Source organism: Sarcophilus harrisii, chromosome 2 (assembly GCF_902635505.1).
Source record: "Sarcophilus harrisii chromosome 2, mSarHar1.11, whole genome shotgun sequence".
NCBI classification, from domain to species: domain Eukaryota; kingdom Metazoa; phylum Chordata; class Mammalia; order Dasyuromorphia; family Dasyuridae; genus Sarcophilus; species Sarcophilus harrisii.
This window is the reverse complement of record NC_045427.1, coordinates 462,685,170-462,702,409: the sequence shown is the minus strand read 5'-3', so window position 1 is coordinate 462,702,409 and position 17,240 is coordinate 462,685,170. Positions and strand designations below refer to the sequence as shown.

Genomic DNA, 17,240 nt, shown 5'->3' with positions numbered 1-17,240 from the left:
TTATTTCATAAGTCCCAAGAGACAAAATGTGGAGGGAGGGAAAACTCTCTGAATGAACACACACACACACACACACACACACTCACTCTCTCTCTCTCTCTCTCTCAATCTGTATCCTCTGGCTCTTTCATATACACATACACACACACACACACACACAAACATACACATTTATTTATTTGTTTAGCTGGGATTTGTTCCAGAGATTACAGCAGCTCACCTCTCCCTAGACAGTTCTCCTAAACCTCCAGCTGGTGGGGAGAGTAATCATAGTACAATGGCTCACATTTCTATAGCATTTTAAGATTTACAGAGGATTTTTCTTACAAATCTGAGATAAGCAGTGGAGGTATTATCTGTTTTTAGAAATGAGGAAATAGTGTTGGAGCAATTAAGTGATTTGCCAACAGTTGTACAGCTAAATAAGTCTGGAGCCAGGATTTGAATCCATGCTTCCTGACCCTAAGTTCCATATTCTCTTTCTATTCCATCTCATACTTTTGGCAGAGGAGGACCAGAAAGGAGGGAAATACAGCTACCCCCTGAGCTCTATAGTACTGCCTGAACATCCGAGGACTTGGGCAGAATGGACACTCAAAGGAGAGCTAAGAAGCAAGTTTGATCTCACAGTTCCTTCTACAAGTAGGAGCTGGGAAATCATTCATGGAGTTTCCTGTGGAGAGATACGGAAGGTGTAAAGGGTTAAGGTATTCTTAATCTTTTCTTGTGTCAAGGACCCCTTGGACAATCTGGTGAAACCTATGGAACTCTTCTCAGAATAATGCTTTTAAATCCACAAAATACACAGGTTAATAAAGAAAACCTATTAGATTGAAATAGTTAAATATTTAATATAAAAAAAAAAATTCACAGACCTCAGGTTTAGATCCCCTGCCTGAGCTAGGAACTCAAACTGCATATTTTGTGGAGGGTGAACTCAAAAGCCATCTGATAGGCACTCAAAAAAGAAGCATAATTGGATGGAGGTGGACCAAAGCTTATTAACACAGGATGGTCATAGATGTGTTCTATCTGCCTTCATAATCTAAGGCTCCTCTTCCTCTCCTCCTTCTAAGTACAGCTTTCCAAGTTAGAAGATGCATAGCCAGAAGGAATAGCATTCAGCAAGAAGTTACTAGCTGAAAAAAGCTGAAACACTACCAATCTGTGTCCTGCAGCTTTCCAACCTCCTGGGTACACTGGATAGCTATGCAGAGAGGTCTGTTCTAAGGCAGAACCATTTCAAATCCCTTCAAGTTAAGTTCCAGTTCACTTAATGAGCTCTTTGACTTTTTTTTTTTCCACCCTGTACTTCTCATCCTCTCCCTCCCTGGCCCCCAATTTGTTTGTCTGTTTCTTTCAAGAAATCTTATTTAATGATTTGCCATGCCCTAGGACTCAAAGATTATTCTAATTTCAGCAGCTTGCCCCTGCCAAAGTGAGGCCAGTCCTTGTTTGAAAAGGTCAGCAGAATATCCTGTGAAGGTATGTGAAGCTGGTGGGTGGAGAAGAGGGTATAGGGACAAGAGTTTCTTTATTCTTCAATGGCTCTTCATCTCTGGACCACCCTTTGCCCACTCCCACAGGGGCAACAGCATGACTGGGCAGTTTTTGGTTGGGAGTCTTCAGAGTTAAGCTCCCCTTTTTTTTTAGGACAAGAAAATCATTTTCTCTTCTAACATGTATATCCTCTGTGCTATTGCAGACGAAGGAATAGTCAGGAAACCTAGGTTCAAATCCTATACGAATACTTCCTGAGTGATCATGAATGAGCTGTGAGTGACCATTCTTCCCAATGGAGGAAACAACAACACTGGCATGATTATAGAAAGAAGCACTTTGGAAACCTTCAAGCACTACAGAAATGTGAACCCTTTATTATTATTGCTGTTTGTTCATGCTCAAGCTAGTCACTCACCTACCAGGCTAGGGTGAATAAAAACATCGGTTGCCCAGTGAGGAGGAAAAGAACACTGAAGTCACTTGTTCTCAATGCCAGGACTCCCTCTGTGGGAGAAGCCAGGCAGGCTGCAGGGAAAAAAGGGCATGTGGGGGCAGGTCAATTTTTTATACTTGTTTACAAGGCTGTTTTTGGTCTCATGAACTGTCCATTAAAAAAAAAAAAAAAAGGACTATGTCATTTTAAACAAAAAACAATTTGGGGCCACCTTTCTGGTGGTATTTTATAAAACAAAATGAAAAAGGTTCTCAGTGAAGACTGAAGGTTGCCTGGGGACTTTTGATCCTGTTCAGGCCAGATATATTCAGAGACAGATAAATCCCACCAGCAGCAAAGCCCAGGGCCTCAACTAGTTAGTACTGGTTAGAGCTCCTTGAGAGAATATTTAAAACAAAGCAATCCTCATCTGTATTTACCTCAAGTCTGTTTCTTCCCCTTGCTCTGTTAGCCCCCATAGTATTCTGATTATCTGCATGCCCATTTGCAGAGCTACAAAGAGACTAGCCTTAACTCCCATCTCTTCAGAAATTTCCAGGGCTCTGTCCCTATCTGTGCTTCTGTCCTCTCCAGGGCTGTAGCTACTGCCTCCACATGCTTTCCAGATCACCTCTCCTCCTATGACTCCTCACCTTGCTGTCCCCTCTTCTGTGACCTTGGTAGCACTGCCCAGGAACCACACAGGAATCCCTGGAAATGACAGGATCCCATCCCTATATCTCCAAATCTGAGAGGCAGAAGGAACCACAGGGGTTTTATAGTCCTACTTGTACTTAGAGAAGAATCCTCTCTACAACACCCTGGGAAATGGACATCCAGAGCTCTAGTCAAAGACAATTCATTACCTCTCAAGGCAGCCTACTTCACTCTGACAAAGTTAGGTGTGGGATGTTTTCCTCACACTGAGCTTAAATCTGCTTCTTTGCAACTTCCAGCTTTCTTGCTTTAGAAGCAAGACAAAAAGTCTAATCCCTCTCCCACAAAGAGCCTCAAAGCTAACAATTGTGCCCTCTACCACTATTACCACCATACCGATAGTAATGAGAATGGTACAGTGTAATGACAGATTTGGACAGAGAGGATCTGAGATTAAATCCTGACTGCCAGTTCTATGTTGACCTTCGACAAGTCACCCAACCTCTACTGGCCCTGTAAAATAAGGGGGTTATGTGACATGACCTAACATCCTTCCCAGCCTTAAATCTCCTCCACATTAAGCCAATCAAGCCCTAAAAACATCAGGCTTGTTTCTTCCAAGAAATTTTATCTAAAGAACACATCCTTGTAACCCATTGGGGATTATTCCAATTTCAGCAAATGATTTCAGCAAAAGTGAAATGATTCCCTGCTTGAAAAGAGACTAAGAAGCTGTTGGATAGGGTAGATGGAGCTGAGTGGTGAACAAGGGGAAAGGAAGGAGATTAAAGAGCAAGAGAAGAATGTTGCTCCTGCTCCTCACCAGGCCGATGGTATAAGCAAGTTCACAAGCACATCTATCATAGCAGTTGGGACCTACTGCTTCCCAAGAAGAAAAGACCCAAGTGGTCAGACACACAGTTTAGGAGGGACTGGTTTTTGGTTTGTTTTTCCCACAAGCCCACCTCCCTGTAAATTAAACAACCTGCTTTTCTCTAATCCCATAAGAAACAACTCGTGCCCAAGCCCTTACCTGTCGGAGGAAGGTGATTGGCTGCTGACCCATTGCATGGGCATCACCAATGTTGGCTTTTATGACTTCTGTGAAAGGCTTTTTAATGCCCTAAAGAGAGAATACAAGGCAGTGGGTGGTTACATATAGGATGGAGGCAGTGTTTTACATTAGAAAAAATAGGCTCTGCAGTCAGAGGTCCTAGGTCCAAACCCACCCAAAGTTTAATATCGGTGGGACCTCTGGCAAAATACTAATCTCCTCAGATGACAGCATCCTCATCTGTACAATGAAGGGAATGGATTAGGCTGCTCTGAGGCCCCTTATAGCTCTACAGCTATGATCCTCTGGGTGGGTAGAGCCAAAATTTTATAGAAAATTGTATTTTAATCTCTCCCTCCCACCTTAAATCCCTTCCTCTTATTAGCAAGGAAAGAAAAACAAGACCTCTGTTACAAATATGTATGGTTAAGCAAGCACTGACCTCATTTAAAAAATGTCTCATTCTGTACTGAGTTCTTCACCTTTCCAAAAGGGAAGAATAACTTGTTTTAATATTAGTCCTCTAGAATTATGGATGGTCATTATGGTGACCAGAGTTCCTAATTCTTCTGTCATTGTATAAACTATTTTTCTGGTTCAGTTCACTTTACCCTGCATCTATTTCATATGAGTCTTCCCATGTTTTTCTGAAACCAAGTCCTTTATCATTTCTTATGCACAAAAAATATTCCATCACATTTATACACTATAACTTGTTCATCCATTTCCCAGATTTAGAAAGACTAATGCAGAATGACATTCTCACAAAAGACCCAAGTTCCTGAAAGGCTACAGTAAGTTTTATGGGAGAATTACTTCTCAAGCATCCAGAAGTACTACTACTTCTCAAGATGTATTTGGTTTGAAAGTTCCTAAGATTTCTGACTCTCCCTAGAGAATCCATCTCATTGCAAAGAAGTCAAGAGGGTACACACAGGGAGCAAAGAAGGATCAAGTCACATATGCCCTCTGGAGACATTTGCTATTATTCAAAGTCTCTTATCAAAGAAGGCAGCTTCATCTTTGCATCCTGAACAAATAATTGGGATTCTTCAGAACGTTTCTTTACCCTTCCCAGGAGGCAGACATAACTACACATAGAGAATATCAGGAGTGGATGCTTCTGTTCACAACTTAAATTAAATAAGAAATATAGATGCAATTTTCCACTGCCATGGAAGTGGTCATGGTGGGGTGGTTTAGTGAAGGAGGGAGGGGGCATGGTCAGACTGAAAAGGTCTCTTGAAATGTCAAAGTGAAGATGCAATTGGAAGAGGGAAGAAATAAGGTTTCCTTGAAAGTTTATGATTCCAATGAACCAAATGAGTTCCAATGGAGCAGTAATGAACTGAACCAGCTATGTCCAGCGATAGAACTCTGGGAGATGACTAAGAACCATTACATTGAATTCCCAATCCCTATATTTTTGCCCGCCTGCATTTTTTATTTCCTTCACAGGCTAACTGTACAATATTTCAGAGTCCGATTCTTTTTGTACAGCAAAATAATAGCTTGGACATGTATAATTATTTTGTATTTAATTTATACTTTAACATATTTAACATGTATTGATCATCCTGCCATCTAGGGGAGGGGCTGGGGGGAAGGAGAGGGAAAACTGGAACAAAAGGTTGGCAATTGTCAATGCTGTAAAATTACCCATACATATAACTTGTAAATAAAAAGCTATTAAAAATTAAAAAAAAATTTATGATTCCAACTGAAACTCAGAATTATACCAACAGTATAATCCCTTCCACATTGTGAGGATTAAGGATGAGAAACTTCCATGTTCTGGAAAATCCACATATAATTTTTTGGTTCTCCCTTTGCATCAGAAAAGAAGTCTGAAGTCACAAGGAAGGAATGACCATATATCAAAAGCAGAACTGGAACACAAGTCAGTTATTAACTCTGACAAAATGCCTTTCTGCATTTTCAGAAAGATATAACCAGCATCATTAATATAGTATAAATTGTAACACTAAAAAAAACCCAGCAGATAAGGCATAATCTGTTATCGTTTTAGGAGACAGCATAGATTAAAGGTGAGATGATAAGATCAGAGTTCTGGTCTTGGGATTTAAAAGACCTAAGGATTCAAATTCCAACTATGCTCCTTGTAACTCAGATACCTTGAGAGCAAGTTATTCATTTTTTAAAAGTCTTCCTTGATTTTCTCATCTGGAAAAAGATGATCCATAAGGTCTTTTCCAGCTCTTATTCCTATGGCTCAGTGCTAAAGGGGCTGTTTCAATGACCATTTTTGTGCTTTAAGCAAGTAACTTGTTCAGCCCTATATATTCTCATCTGCTGCCTCACATCTGCTGCCAGTTGGATATCTTGAGCAGAATGAACCACAGACATCTTAAATTCAACTCATCATCTTCCCCACCCCCCAAACCCTGACATCTTTTTAACTTTTCTATTGCTGTTAAAAGCACCACCACCCTCCCAATCACCCAGACTGGCAACTTGGATATCATGTTCAATTCCTCATTCTTTCATCTCCTACATCCAATTTTTCTTTGTTTCTATTTTTGAAACATATCATATGACCCCCTTCTTCCTTGTCACTGCCATCACCCTGGTATAGTTCCTCACCTCACACCTGGACCCACCAAAATAATCTACTTGTCTCAAGTATCATCAATTCCTCCCCTCCCCCATTTCTCCACCCCAATGCATCCTCTATCAGCTATCAAAATGTCTTCCTAAAGAACAAGTTATTTCATCTCCCTAGTCAACCAATCTCCCCAAGATCAAATTAAGACCCTCCATCATTCCTGTCTCCATCTCCTGAATCTAAGCATTTTCTTTCTCTAGCCTGGAAATCTCTCCTCATGTCTATGTCCTAGCTCCCTTGACTTTCCTTCAAGAATGAGCTATAAAATCCCATGTTCTGCAAGAAGCATTTCCCGGTCCTCTCTAATCTTTGTGTTTTCCTTTTGAAATCTCTTAATTTATCCTGCTTATGTCTATTTTGCAAGTAGTCATCTCTTCCATTAAACTGTGAGCTCCTCGAGGTCTAGGATTATTTTTTGTCTTTTTTCTTGTAGTCTGTGTTTAGTACAGTTCCTGGCTCATAGCAGGTGCTTGATATATGCAAGTTGATTGATAAGAAGGTAACTCTTCCATCCCCTTCCTTCCAAAGCCCCAGAAAGAATTCTGGCAATAGCACAGACACTAGTGAATCATAAGAAAACCAGGCACACTCCCCATAAAAAAGGGCATATGAGGGTTGCCACTGAGCTCTCGGCTCCCCCGTTTCACTCAAGCAGAGGCTATGAACCTGAGACCTCTTTCTTCTTGATTTGGGTCAGTTCAGAGAAAGAAAAGAGCATATCATGGTTCCTAGAAATCATTTGGAGAAGACACTCCCTACTAAGATTTCTTTTAAGGGACTTCAGAGTGACATGGAAGCTAAAACATCTATCATTCGAAAGCTAGAAGGAGAGATTGGCAGGACAAATGCCTAATAATCCAAGCCACGTCTCCCTCGTCCCAAGCCCAGTCTGTAAGGAGGTGGGGGAAGGGTGGCAGCCTTGGGATAGCGCCAGACACATGGGAATTGAGTCTAGTCTCATGGAAATGTTTGGGAACCAAAATTCAGAGATGTTAGGAGAAAGGGGGAGTGAAATAAGGATGATATATTATAAGAGGACAAACCAGCAGACTTCCCGGGGAATATGTTCCAGGACTAAGTGGTCAAGGGGCTGGCCCTGAGAAAGAAGTCTAAGCCCACAGTCCCATAGCACCTTGGAAACCAGCCTGGCTTGCTGGCACAAAGATCTTTCTGTCAGCCTGGCCCACTCCCATGGGCTCCCCAGGCATGACCAACTGAATGAAATTTCCATGGCTCCAAATTAATATATTCGCTAGAAGGAAGCAAACCTGTCACTGGCATGACAGCAAACAACCAAAACACAGCTGGAGGACTTCAGTGCAGGCCCATTATCTGGCATAAGAATAACACTTGGGAACACCCTCCCCTGCCCCCAGTCCCCTTCACTGGCCAACTTCTTCATTCCTTGTTTCACCCAATGGACTCAAAGCTTGCTTTGTAGGGGGCTTGGGAATGGTGAATTTCTCTTTTCTGTGTGTCCTTGAGACAGCAAAATGATAAATGGTTTTAGGAACAGGGAAGTCAGCCACAAAACAGCCCCCAATATTTCCCTCCTAAAGCATGGCTAGTTCTTTTCAAATAGCTATCTGAGCCCTTTAAAAGATGTTCAGGGGAGGGGGGGCAGGGGAGAAGGGTTACACCAAGCTGCTCACTTACTGAAGCAGAGCCCAAGGCATAAAGATACAAATACAAGATGTTTCCCAACAAGGGGTAGGACATTCCCTGTTACACCTCTGGGGATCTGGCAGTATGGGGAGGAATGGTCAGTCTATTAACACTCCTGCTCTCTCTCTCCAGTCACTTGTGTTCTTATGCTGCCACATGAAGATCAAATCCACAGGGACAGATCACAAGCCCTACTTACACACATCATAGCCCAGATGTTCGGGAGACAAATACTCTTCTCCAGTGCTCTATGCCCAGTCTCAGGGTTGTGGTCTAAATCCATTCACAACATTCACCAGATAGCACTCCCCTTCATCTAGGAGTCATGAAGCCACATGATTACCAGGCTGGGAGGATACCTCATTGTTCTGGTCTCACTCCCTTTAAGCAAACTGCTCCCCTCCTCCAATCTAATCTCCCCTGCTTAATTAATACCCTATCAGATTGGGGCAGGCACTCAATATAATCTCAATCTCTCGAGCTCTCTCACTGTTGAGCTCTTGCTCTCTCAGCCCCCATCAGGATGATCCAGCAGCAGGAGACAGGAAAGACCTTAGAAGCTTGAGGAAGACAAGTCCAGTTCAACTCTCCTCCACTTCCACTTCCAGCCCCAGTGCCTCTTCTCCACATACATAAAAAGTTCTGGGTTTTTTCCTTGTTAAAAAAAAAAAAAATGAAAAAAACCAATTTTTCAGGGCAAGTAGAAAAACTGCAAGGTCTGACTTAAGAATCAGGAAATTGAGCCTCTAGTCTTAGATTTAATACCATCTAATCAGAAATTTAGGCAATGCAAACCAAAAGATCTCAATAGAAACTTATCTTTTACAAAAGAATATTATCTAGTTGTATGATGTTGAAGGAATGTTTTAGCATCTGTGCTTAATGTTTCATTTTTACCAAATGGGGATAATTTCTATCCTACATGCTTCATCTCCAGCATCATAATAGTTGATGGATATGAATGGGCTTTGACAAATGCAAAGTGCTAGGCAGAGACAAAGGGTGATGTTAGGTGTTAATAATCAGAGTTGTTGTTAATAATCAGAGTATGACCCTAGATTTGCTCCTCTACAATCCACCCTCCACAGAGGCAGGTTTGATTATGCTTCAATCTAGACCATAAACAAACACCTATAGGGGAGTTAATGCCCTTTGCAACTAGGCTCCAGACTACCTTTCCGGATTTGTTACACATTATATCCCTCCCTTCTTGTTGTTCCTTTCACATAATATTCTATCTGCCATCTTGGTACTTTTGTAATGACTACCACTAACTCCTAAGATGCTCTCCTTACTCACCTGTACCTCTAAAAAATTCCTAGTTTTCTCCAAAGTTCAGTTTAAAATTTCTCTCATATGATTTTCCTGATTTCTGTCCTCTACTAGCTGCTAGTTCTACCTCCCTCAAAATACTTATTTCATATATATCCACACACACACTCATATATATGTGTGTATGTATATATATTTATACATCCATACATACTTAGAGGTGCACATGTCTCCCCCAATAGAATCAAAATTGCTAGAGGTAAGGGATGGTTTCATTTTTGACTTTGTATCTCCAATGCCAAGCAGAGTGCCTGAGAAAGAACAAGAGCACAATAGCTGTTTATTGAATGATCACTGTGGCTGCTTCTCACAGTGAACAAAGAACGTTTGGATAAGGGCAGACTGCCCAGCAGAAGGGGGAGCTGCATCCCCAAGACACTAGGATCTCTCTTGATCCTCTCTGCAAAGGCTCTGGCCCCAAAGTCTTTTGCTTCTAACCAAAAAAGATTACAGAATGAAGATTGCAAAAAAGCTAAACTGAGGATCCTTCAGAAACCCAAGAGTCGCAGCAAAAAGGAACTTCATAAACCCATTTCCTCTTAAAAGCCCTGGCCCTGGGAACCTCTTACCAACAAATGCTTCTAAAGGATACCAGAGAAGAGAAAGCTTCATCACAAAGGGGGCAAGTGCAGCAGGCTCAATGCTACAAATGCAGCCCTGGAGGATACCAAGAACATAGGGGATAAAGAGTGGGGGAAGGTTCCGCTTCTTGAAATTCAAGAGGAAGAAACAAGACTTTGGATTATATAAGTCCTCCATCCAGCCCTCTCCAGGAAGTCAGAATCCAGAAATAGCCTGACCAGGTTATTAAGAAGAGATTATAGATCAGGGCTCCAAGTGTCTAATTGCCTAGTACACACCAAACTCTAGCAGCTCCTGGTCTCCAGGGAAAGATTGCTCCAACTGGCCAGTTACTGAGGTATTTTGTCAATGCTAACTGGGAGCACCTGATGTGGCTGGGCACTTAAGGTTCAGTTGTTCCCCAAAAGTGACATCCTCACCCGAAAGATAAGGCTGTGGAAAAAAAAGCCAGAAGCAAATTGTCATGACTTGAATTTGAGTCCTGACTCCAAAACTTATTAGCTCTATTACCCTGAGCAATTCACTTCTATAAAGCTCAGTCTTCTCTGTAAAATGGTCTGATACCATCACTACTTGTTTCTCCAGGGGGAGGGACTGGTCAAAAAAACCAGGGACCCAGCTTTCCAGCAGGACTACTATGAAAAAAATGTTTTTTTAACTAAATCATGACACATAAATGGAACCTTATTACCTATATCCACTCTCAAATTTTATGAGTGAAGTTGTCCTAAGACTTAAGAAGATAGAAGGCTTGTAGGAAGGGTTAATTGAGGGCAGAGGAATTAATGAGAGAGCCAAGAGGAACTGAAAATACACATGCACCTCTGATCAACAAGAAGCTAGCAGTCAGGGTTTTCAAGGAAATGCTCCATCAGCAGCCGACAAGGAGCCTGGGGGTGGGGAATGAAGGGGGTTACCTCACTTTGCCTAAGATTGAATGGGGGAAGAGAAGGAGGATGGAGAGCAAAGGCTGAATCTTCAGCACTAAGAGAAAGCCCTGATACCTTAACTCAAGCTTTCTAACAAACAACCCTTACTGTTGAAGAGAAAGGGAAATCCAAGCTTAATTAAGATAAATGATTCTTTGTATTTCTCTACTGATTTCTGCTTTTCTGAACCTCTTCAAATACATGGATTTGCTGGTCCCAAGGCTGGCACTGCTATCTGCATTTTATAGATGAAGAAATTAAGGTCCATACATTAAGTGAGAAGTTCAAGTTTTACATAGCAAATTAATGGCAAAAATACTAGTCAATCACCAAGGATTAATTAAGCACTTACTAATTGCCAGGAACTATGCTAAATGCTACGGGTTCACAAAAGGTCAAAGACCCTGTTCTGCTACCTTCAAAGAGAACAATGACATATTTAACATAACATAAAAATATGTAGTTAGTTATGTACATAAAAGATATATGAAAAGTAGATACAGGATAATTTCAGAGGGTAGCCACTACCTAGCAGAGGATGGTTTGGGAAAGATTTCCAGGTCTCCTAACCTCCCTTTCAACTGAATGCCTAGAACTGGATTTGGTCTTTATTTTTCAGATGTCCAATTTCAGGCATTAAAATGGAGGGGAAAACTTCACAAAAACATTTAATCCTCTTTGCCTCCCACTAGCATTATCAAATTTGTGCCAATATTAGTTTTAAGGATCATTGTAGCAACATGGGCTGAATGAACACTGAGGGAAAAAAAGGCATAATGGAAAAAATCTCAAGTTGAGAGCCTTTTCTCTTAGTTCTCACAAAACACTTTGCTTTGTAATCCTAATGCACTACGCATAGCATAGACTGGACTATCACAGAAGTGTGGTTTGTAACATAGGCACTCAACAAATATTTATTGACTTTGACTTAGCATGTTCAGGTCAAAAATGTCTTAGCTAAAATCTTTATCTTCCCCAATGTCTAGCAGAATGCTTTGCATAGAGAAAGGGTCTCATAAATGTTTATTCTATTTGTATTTTGAAATTCCTGTTCAAGATGGCAAAAATTCTCAGGGATAAGTAGGGAGTCAGTGTGAGAATAAATTCAACATTTATTGAGCACTACTAGATGAAGAGCATTGTTTAATTCAAATTCTATAAGTAATGGAGACATACATTAAAATAAAAGCATCCTAAATCTCAAGATATTTATATTCTTAGCAAAGGGAAGGGGAAAAGGATGGAAAAGATTGGGAGATGGAATATATGCAATGAAAAACAAATAATTAAATGCAAAGTAATTTGATAGGGGGAGACACAAAGATGGGGAGGGAGAAATGGGGGACAAAAGGAACAAACACAGGGCGGGAGAGACAGGCATCGTGAGGGTGACTTGGAGGAAATGTAATATGTTTGGGTTGAAAAGATGGAAAATAAAAACCCTACAAAACACCCTACCATGGTATTGTGGAAAGACTGCTGGATTTGAAGACAGAGGACTTGGGTTGAAATACCAGTTCTACCACTTGAGTTACTAGGGAAATCACACCATTTCTCTGGGTCTTCTTTTTTTTTCATATAAAAACTATAGGGTTGTATTAGAAAAATTCTATGGCCCCTTCTAACTTTTAAATAGGTGACTTTATAATAGGCCAGTATGGCTGGAAAACAGAATGGGTAGAGGGAAGTAATACAAAATAACCGTAGAAAGACAGGTTGAAAACAAGACCAGTGCAAATTAAATTTTATTCCTATAGGCAATAGGGATCCATGGAAGGTCTTTGAGCAGAGGAGTGACATGATCTGAATCCTTCTGGCCCTTAGGAAAATTACTTTGACAAATATAATGGAAGATGAATTGGAAGGAAGGAAGACTGGTGGCAAGGAGAATTGGTAGGCATCTCTTGCAAAAGTCCTGGTGGAGGAGATGAGGCCTGGCCTAAAGTAGCAGCAGTTTCCCTCAAGGTAATTAGGAAGGGTACCAGTACCCATAATATATGCTCAGATTCAATTAACTTCTCTCCCATCTTCTCTTTTTTCCTTTCACACATACATACACACACACACACACACACACACACTCTCTCATTCACTCTCTCAGATGCAGTTCAATGCATGGATTTTCTTCTCATCACTGTCAGAAAGGGTAGAGTCTCAGGATTCTAAGTCTACTTCTATTCTTGATTATTTCATGAAAAGAATGAGTTAGTCATCCATGTCCAAACTGGATGCCAAAGTCAAGTTTCAAAGAACAGAGAATTTGTCCTCAGTAAGATGTTTGCAAAGAACTCAAAAGAGGGCTGTAGTACAAAGTTCTCTGATTAGAAAGAGAACATGCAATGTTCTTAGGACATCTTTAGATGAAGAGTCACAGATATACTTTAGGGTATCGTGAAGAAATCCAAATTGGATTCGGAATGAGAAGACTTAGTTCAAGATCTATCACCTGTGAGACCCTGGACAACTCAATTAATTTTCTGATTAACCTTCCTCAATTGTAAAATTAGGAGACTGGATTAGTTTCCTTCCATTTCTATATGGATTAAGCTATGACATAAAAGACATTAAAACTAATCAAATCTCATTTTACAGAGAAGGAAATGGAGCCCTAGCTACACTTGCCACAGAAAGCTAGTTCTAAAAGATTATTTGCTTCCAACAAGTCACTGTTAAGGATACAGTGAAACTCTTTATTACAGTGGTGTATTTTGGTCACATCTTTAAACAAATTCAGAAAAACTGAAGCAGGTTCTAAAGACAGCAACAAAAATTATTAAAATAATGAAAAATAGGGATTATAGAGATAGGTTAAAGAATTAGGGCTGTTTAAACTTGGACAAGAGGATAGTAATGTAATTATCATCTTTAAAGGAAAGAAGAGTTCTTATGAGCATAAGGCTGACCAATTTTCTTCAGATTCATAAAAGGAAATGGATTTAAATTAAAAACAAGATAAGTTGGGATATCAGGAAGGCTGACGGGGTTAAAATAAAGTAAAAAAAAAAAAACTACAATAAAAAGTTATGGAATATCTGTCCATAAACTTTTCAAAAAAAGAACAGATTAAACATTTCATGGCAATTTGATAACAGAATCAGAGACCATCTAACTATCTTACTCTCACTTTAGAAGTTAGGAAATCATGATTCAGTAGAAAACATGCTAGTTTCGGCATTAGAGAACCTCGTTCAAATCCTAGCTTTCCTATTTACCACTGGTATAATTTTGGACCTCGGTTTCCTTCTCTGTATGTAAACTGCAGATATTGGACTAAATGGCCTCTCAGGTCCTTTCTAGCTCCAAATGTATGACACTAGGAAACTGAGGCCCATAGCAGTTAAGTAAGTTGCACAAAGCAACCGTGAATCAGTTGTTAGCCAGGGCTAAAATCTAGTTCTTTTGATTACTAATCTAGTAAGTGGTCAAGATAGAAGAGATCGGGCTTGAACTCAGGGAAAGCTGAATTCAAGTCCTACCTCAGCCAAACATGTAGCCATGTGATTTTCAGCAATTCCCTTAATCTTTCAGTGCCCTAAGCAACCCTCAAATTACAGGAGTTGCTAAATTTGAGGAGGAAGTTTCTACAGTTGGAGTGTCTCCCATACCTATGAAATCATATTTGACAAAGATAGGACCAACCACCAAAAGTGCCAACAAAAAAAAGTTAAATGATGGCTCTATCTCGTTCATGGGAGGCAAGTTTCAAAGATTGTCTCTAGCTTTCCAAATAGTAACGAGGAGACAAAAACTCCTTATTTTCTCTTCAGTCCCTTCTTAAGGGATAGGAATACACCTGGTTTAGGAAATTAAAAACAAACAGAAGCAATTCTTGCGGAAAGCAGAAGTGATCTGGAAACACCAGGAAGGAGACAGTGATTACAACTCAATGATGAGACTTGCACTTTGAGTTGCTGTGTTAATTTGACTCAGCAAAATGAAGTGTCCTGACACATCTAGACCAGAATTACCATCATTAATCTTTGCCTGATCACAGGTGGAGTTGGGGCCAACCAGTACTGCCCAGAAGAAGGTTCCTTGCCCAGAATACAGAATAGGGCCAGAATAGTAAGAAGAGCATTTTTCTGTGGAGGCTTGGAGGGCTAACATCTCAGATGGAGAACAATGAGAATGTTTGGAGTACGGAATTCATAACAGAAAAGAAAGGAACAGAAAGTCTCTTGCTCCACTTATTCCAACTAGTCTTGTTCTCTAGAGACAGAAAGTCATTATACCACGGTGCTGCTTTTGATACTATTCTGGATTTTCACCACAATGAACTCAAACAGTACAGCCTAAACTTGTCCTGGCCATAGGGAAAAAAAAAATCAAATGCAGAGATGTTGGGCTTATTTTACGAGGCCAGAGAAATTAACCCTAAGCAGAACAAGAACACAGAAGGCTAGAGAGCCCGAGAGCGGGGAAAGAGCATCAATAAAAACTTGGAAGACAACCCAAAAGCTCCAAAGACAAGCTCAGGCAGGGAAGAAGAAATTCCAATTACTTTTCTCAGCCCCACCTACACCTACACCCAGACAACAGCAGGGAGGTGAGAGGGGTCCTTCTCCAGAAAATTCATAGGGACCTAGAGATCCTAAGAAGACCATTTTATCCCATACCCCTCTTTACAATAATAGTGCCTCTAAAACGGTCACTGCCCTTCAGCCTGAGGACACGCGAAAAACCCTCACTTCACCGTTTTCAGAGGGAGCTCTGTCTATTTTTGGCCGGCTCTAATAATCAGCTTTTCCCCTGTATTGACCCGATTCCGCTTCCCCCAAACTTCTAAACTCTCAGAGTCCTAGGAGGGTACAACAGCCAGATGGGAGACGTTCCTCCAGATCAAAGCGAGCTTGCCTCCCGGGGAAGGGAAGAGATAAAAAGGCAATTTTCTGGCTCCCCCACCACCAAGGAGGGGTTGACAAGCAATGAGTTTGAGGAGCCGCTTGGAGGCTATTTGCATAATGAATGGTCTTCAGGAGGGACGCAGGAAGCTAGTGGGCTCGCTCAGATCCCTGCTACGTGCAGGCAAAGTGAGACGGTGAGCAAGAAGTCAGACTGAGGTTCTAATGGGTCTCACTCGGTGCTCCATTAGGGAGTCGCTCCCTTTCTCTGGGCCTCAGTTTCTTTTCCGATAAATGGGCTTAGGGGATAGAGGCTCTCTCTGCCCGCCAGGCACCACCCGGATGCTTCTAGGAGGTCGAGCCCTGGGGGGCAGGGCGGGGATGCCGGCGGCCGGCCGGGGCGCGCCCCTCCCCGCGCCCCTCCCCCTCACCCGCTGCAGCTCCATCTCGATCTCGCCGGCTTTGAGCAGGATGGGCCCCCGCACGGCGTACTCCACCGCCTTCACCAGCGGATTCATGGATTCGGGCGTCAGGACCCACTCGCGCCCGTTCCTCTCCGGCCTCAGCTTCAGCACGGCCCCGGCCGCCTCGGCCGCGCTGCTCCAGCCCCGGGGGCGCGGGCAGCAGCCGGCCCGCAGCCCCAGCACCAACCCCGCCGCCCGCTGCATGGCTCCGGCGTCCTTCCACCCGCTAGCCCGGAGCCTGGCGAAAACAAACGCTCGGTCAGCAAGCCGCCCGCCCGCCCGCCCCGGGCGCCGCCCCCCCGCCCCGGGCGCCGCCCCCCGCAGCCGCCTCCCCGCCCCCGGGGCCGAGCGCAGGGCGCATTTCATCAGCTGGGGAGCCCGGTCCCGGGCAAGCGCCGGCTCGCGCCAGCCGAGCCCGGGCACCCCGGACTGGCAGAGGAGGCGGCGCCGGACGCCACATGCCTTTCTGCTCCTTCTCCTCCCGCGCCTAAGCCCGGCGCGCTCCCCTCGAGCTGGTCTCGGACGCGGGCGGGGGCGGCCGTGTCCGCCGCAGCATCACCAGCCCCTCGCCACACCGGCCTCTGGGACTCGCCTCCACACCCACCGGGACAAGTCAGGGAGCCGGCTCCAGAACGCCGCGCCACTCCCTGGGACTTGTAGTTCTCCGAGCGGGCTTCGCAGCGCAGGTGCAAAGCGTTGGGAAAACTACAGCTCCCACCATGCACTGCTCTGAATCCGTGGAGGGGATGGGGGTGGGAGGCGAGGAAGGGAGCCAGACTGCTCCTCCCCGGCTGCAGGCAACTTCTTGTTCGGGCGATAAGAAAAAAGGAGAAAAGAAGGGCACCGGGAGAGTTCGTGCTGTGTGCCGCAGCTGGAAAGCGTCCCCCTCCCTCTCCGTCTGCAAAGTGTGCTCATTTGCAAGTTCTGCCCCGCCCCTTTCCCCGCCCCCTTTCCCCGCCCGCTCACGCACACACCTGCTGAAGATGCTTTGCTGGCTGGGCGGGAAATCGCAATCTGTGGCTGTCTCCGAGAGGATTTCATCATCTCTTCCCCTTCAGCTGAGTGGACGGCGCTTGTTCAGCGGCCCGAATCCCAGCGCTCCCCCGTGACCGGAGGGATTGCCTCGCAGGCTGGCTGTCTCTGGGGCTCGCCGG

General features: G+C 43.2%; 1 protein-coding gene across 2 annotated transcripts in view; it reads right to left on the bottom strand.

Moving 5' to 3' along the window:
• Positions 1–16,706, bottom strand: part of GPT2 (glutamic--pyruvic transaminase 2) — a 52,245-nt gene extending 35,539 nt beyond the window's left edge. The window contains exons 1-3 of one of the 2 annotated variants that reach the window (XM_031954421.1): positions 16,691–16,706; positions 16,054–16,324; positions 3,627–3,716 (exon numbers count right to left, since the gene is read on the bottom strand). In XM_031954421.1, coding sequence (XP_031810281.1) covers positions 3,627–3,716; positions 16,054–16,290 — 327 coding nt within the window. In that variant the 5' untranslated portion in view covers positions 16,291–16,324; positions 16,691–16,706. Of the gene's footprint in view, positions 1–3,626; positions 3,717–16,053; positions 16,325–16,548 lie in introns of both variants that reach the window. The other variant, XM_031954420.1, reaches the window with a different exon arrangement.
• Between the last annotated feature and the right edge of the window lie 534 nt (positions 16,707–17,240).